Here is a 5000-nt window from a genome sequence, read left to right on the forward strand (position 1 = left end):
TTGCCAGACATGGAGTCAAAGGCTACCATTCCATTATAGCTCTCTCTGCTGTAATCTCACGTTCCTATGCTTCCGAAACAGCCATGTCAGAATACTGTTCTCCAGTGTAGATATGGTGAAGTTTAGGAGTTAATGTGTGTGTGTGTGTGTGTGTGTGTGTGTGTGTGTGTGTGTGTGTGTGTGTGTGTGTGTGTGTGTGTAGAGCCTCAGCTGGATCGAAGCAGAATGAGTGGTGAAGTGAGGTTCATTCGGCCATGGTTAATGTAATTCTTCCCTGTCAAGGTTGTGACTCTGTGGCTGTGTGGCAGAGAAAGGACAACGTGGGCCTTAAAAGCTCTAGTCTGTATACACACGCACACACACCGAACGGCCACACAAACAGTTACATACACAGAGCACACACACATACAGTCACGTACACAGCATTGTGGCAGGACAAGTGGCGAAGAGAACATGGGTCTTAAAAGCTCCACGTGCTTCCTGCTTTTATGGGTCAGACCATTCTGCTGCAGGGTACTACACAGGAACACACCAACACACACATTCACCTGCACACACATACACAGTCAGGCACACACAGTTGATTCCGAATAACACCGCTCTTCAACATTTCTCAGGGTTCACGAGTATCCTTGCCCTTGGTTAAAGAGGTTGCCTCTCTCCTCACACATTCATACTCAAGGCAAAAGCCATTAGAAAAGTGCAGTCCAAACACGTCCGTAGATAGTTTGGACCATTATGCTGACACGTTTGGACAAGAGCTAGAACTATGAATTATTGAACACACTTGAACATACTATCATCTATGTAATACATGCCCCCATTTATGGATTTTGTTTGGAGGAACCCTTGAAGTAACAAATGATTTGGTGCCAGACAGCGTGCAGCTGTGACCCATAATGGAGTCCTCAGAACAATGAGAATCCTGCCTGTTGTCCCTGTGAGTGTAGGATGACGTCCTTCCAACCGCCCCATATGTTTCATACAGAGAGGGAAAGAAAACATTCTCACACCTGACCTCCATACTGGTATAAACAGGAAAGGGGGGGGGGGGGGGGGACATCAATAAGTGTGACACCATGTCTGTGAAATCCCATTGATGGGCTCCCGCTGCACCCAGGTATGCGCGGCAGCGATATACTTCCCCGTATCATTTCCTGTCACTTTGGTTTTCTCTGCCACGGTTCCTGAGAGTGGGAACGTTGTGAAAACCCTGCAGCCTTCATTTAGAAACGGATAGTCTGGAGCTGATTTTCCAGTGGAAAGTGTCTCCAAAAAGTGTTAATATCAGTTCAATAGGAACTTTGGTGGATTAGACTTGGAGTGTCTCCAATGTATACCTGAAGTGGAGTCAGCAGTAGGGAGATGTTTGTGCTGATTTTAGAGTGGTCCCCTCACTAATAATGCAAATTATCTTTAGGGAGCTTTGGCCAAAGCCTGCTCCTTTTGTTAGTCCTTGGTTCTTTTTCAGTAATTCCCCTCCAAGATAAAAAAAAAAAAAGAATAATCTATCAGACATTACAGCATGCCCAAGCAGGTTTCTCAAGGTTTTCTGTGTTGTACCTCAGGAACACACACTGGTACTCAAAGGAACCTGCACAGACAAAAGAACACACTCACTCTGTTCAGACATTCATATAAACACACACACACATTCACTCTGTTCAGACATTCATATAAACACACACACATTCACTCTGTTCAGACATTCATATAAACACACACACACATTCACTCTGTTCAGACATTCATATAAACACACACACATTCACTCTGTTCAGACATTCATATAAACACACACACACATTCACTCTGTTCAGACATTCATATACACTTGCATATATATGCACCTCCCTATCCTATCACTAATGATGTCATATCCTGCTTCCTCTCCTCCAGACGATCAAGGCCACTTCACCGCTGGGTGACCCTAGAGTGACCTATAACCTTGAGGAGGGTCAGGTCCCGGAGACCAACATGCCTGTCCGCTTCTACATCAAACCCAACAGGGCTGATGGCTCTGCATCCATACTGGTGGCTGAACCTCTGGACTATGAGACCACGCGCTTCTTCACACTAAGGGTCAGAGTGCAGAACGTAGCTGCTGTTCCACTGGCCTCTTTTACTACTGTCTACGTCAATGTTACAGGTAGGAGGCATTTTAAGATTTTAACAGTGTGTATACTGTCGTGAAACACTGGATACATTTACTCTTGTAAGACTATGAGGTATGCAACTCATGGAAACAACTGTGGTCCTCTGTAGCTCAGTTGGTAGAGCTCGGCACTTGCACTGCAAGGGTGGGTTCAATTCCCAGGACCACCCTTATCTAAAATGTACACACTCACGACTGTAAGGTGCTTTGGATAAAAGTGTCTACTAAATGGCAATTATTTTATGTACAGTACCTTTTCGTCTTTGGTCATAACAGTGCTGGAGTGAACTGAGATTTTATGAGGAAAAGAGAGAGACGACAGCAGGCAGGCTTGAAGCTCCAGCTCAGTTAATGAAGGAGGGAGGCTGAGAGGAGGAAGAGAGGAGATTGAAAGGTAATGACAGGGAAGATGTAGTCCCTGGAAGCCTGTTGGAGGACGGTGTAATCAGCTAGCGACAGAGAACACTAGCGGCTAAAATGACTGCTTGTTTAGCGATGACTCATACCACATGCGCCAGTGAAGGAGGCGGGAACACAAATATCTAGTTCTAATAGCGTGAGGAAAAGAGGGTCTTCTTGTCTGACTTTGTCAATAATTGTCTTTTTGAAGCGTTTAGGGAAATCAAATGTTCCTCATCTTATGGATACCTAGAGAGTAGTCTTATAACCTGGAGTGTCAGTGACATAAGAGTTGGGTTTGTCTACTTAGCATTAGCATTGTTGAGGGCAAAACAATAGGTGTGGTAGGACCTCTGTTAGCATGCTCGTAATAGAAGGCCTGTATCACCTCTCTAACCCTGACCTCTGGCCTGTCTCCCCCCTCTCCAGATGTAAACGACAACGTTCCCTTCTTCCTGTCCTCCACCTACGAGGCTACCGTTCCAGAGGGGGCAGAAATCGGAACATCGGTGGCCCAGGTTTCTGCTACGGACCTCGACTCAGGCCTCCATGGAATGGTGAGGACCCCGGCGGACTCTATTGCGAATGACTACATTTCCCATAATCACTTGATTTTCTTATGATTTTCAATGAGAATAATTCAACAGATACACAATATTGTATGTCATTTTGTCCTGATATTGCATTAACGTTTCGATCTTTGTCTACAGATAAACTATGTGATCTTGAAGGATGAGAGTGGAGACTCTCAGTACTTCAGTATTAACTCCTACACTGGGGTCATACACACCCGGGCCTCGTTTGACCGTGAGCAGAAAGGTTCCTACCTCATAGAGGTCCAGTCTCAGGACAGCTCCGAGTCAGCCAGGCCTGGACAGCAGGGCCAGCCCAACACTGGTGGGTATCTCACATAGCTACACTCCTATGCATACACACATGTTTGCAGTCCACACACGGGCACAGGGAATCTCTGAGTATCACACTCTCTCATAATAGGTAGCTCTGTCCCCTTTACCAACCCTATCCTCCATCAACCCCCCCATTACCTAACCAGTCAATAACACATCAGTCGTTTTCTAACCAGGCAGTAACAGGAACACACACAGAAACACAAAACACACACACACAGACATACACACACACCAGCTGGCTCTATCCCTGTTATTCGAGCATGAACTTCATTCATTAAGACGTCGTTAGCGATGCTCTAATGGAACGAGCTAATGGCTAATCTGGGTTTTGGGTCAATAACGACTCGCACACAGAGGTACAGCAAAAGAGCAGTGATGCTACGATCATCCCACCAACACGCTGTTTGTTCAAGCCATCAAGGTCCCGCTAGAGTTCATACGGAAATGACTAGCTAATGCACATTATTCTCCCTTTTGCCCCTGTTGGTATTACACTGCTGTGTTCTGTGAGGTTAGATGGTTACTGCTTCTGTTTTCTCTTGCCAGGTGGAATACTTAGAGTAATGTACTCTCTTTTTATTGTCTTTGGTCCACATAGACCAAGCCAATGTAATTTAATGTCAGAGTACTATACATTAGTGTTGCCGTCTAGATCCATGCTTCAATCTGGATTGGTTGTTAGTCCTGAGTAAAGATCCCTCTCATTGGTTCACACAGACACGGCCTACGTACGGATCCTTGTGACGGACGTCAACGACAACGCTCCGGCTTTCGCCCAACCGGTGTATGAGGTGAGCGTGGAGGAAGACAAAGAGGTGGGCTTCGTCCTCATCACCGTGACGGCCAATGATGAAGATGAAGGTGAGGCACATTGGGCTTGGTCTCAGGGTGGGGAGGGGTCAATCAGTCAACCTGGGTTTGGACTTTTTTGTAGTTGAAAAAAATAGCGCTCACAATGATAAGTTAATAAGTAAAGTTATTGGTAGCTAGTTTCCTGAGACGTAGTTCTAACATTATTTGGACAGCACTGTTTGTCATCCTAGTGTTTACTCCCATGGAAGATTATCTTTCATCTTTACAAAGGCCTTGGCAGATACAAGTCTGAAGACACACGAACATAACAGTTGAGAATTGAATGTAAGCACAATGTCAGTCCTCTGAGACCAGTAGTCATTATGTCTTTGTTGAAGTGCCTGATACCCATAGAGGACTTGGACTCTAGTGGTACAGTGTGTGTTGATCCTGGTGTCGCTTTTCCTACTTGTCTGTTCAACTCTGTCTCTCGACTGTAATGGAATCACTCCCTCTCCCCCTGTCACTTCCCTCTGTGCTTATGAATTCCTGTCAATATCAAGTTGATTTTTCTGTTGATGCTTTGACAGGCTCCACAGAGATTAAGAAAAGTATAGGAGGTATATTTATGTAAAGAATACTCTGTCTTTCTCTCTCCGTCTCTGACTCCCACTCTGTCACTCTCTCTATTCCTCTCATTTTCTGTCAGAGCTTGTTAGCAAATCTCTGTGGTGAATGTGGGA

The 5000-nt window shown here is 45.3% G+C and overlaps 1 protein-coding gene across 2 annotated transcripts in view; it reads left to right on the forward strand.

Moving 5' to 3' along the window:
- si:dkey-22o22.2 (neural-cadherin) overlaps nt 1-5000 on the forward strand; it is a 128149-nt gene that overhangs the window by 99845 nt on the left and 23304 nt on the right. For both annotated transcript variants that reach the window (XR_005036284.1, XM_036945505.1), the window contains exons 13-16: nt 1900-2149; nt 2984-3111; nt 3265-3451; nt 4183-4326. Coding sequence is in view for 1 of the 2 variants with exons in the window: in XM_036945505.1 (XP_036801400.1) it covers nt 1900-2149; nt 2984-3111; nt 3265-3451; nt 4183-4326 (709 nt within the window). In the remaining variant the exon portion in view is untranslated. The remainder of the gene's footprint in view (nt 1-1899; nt 2150-2983; nt 3112-3264; nt 3452-4182; nt 4327-5000) is intronic.

This window comes from Oncorhynchus mykiss, chromosome 2, assembly GCF_013265735.2.
Source record: "Oncorhynchus mykiss isolate Arlee chromosome 2, USDA_OmykA_1.1, whole genome shotgun sequence".
In the NCBI taxonomy this organism is placed as follows: Eukaryota; Metazoa; Chordata; class Actinopteri; order Salmoniformes; family Salmonidae; genus Oncorhynchus; species Oncorhynchus mykiss.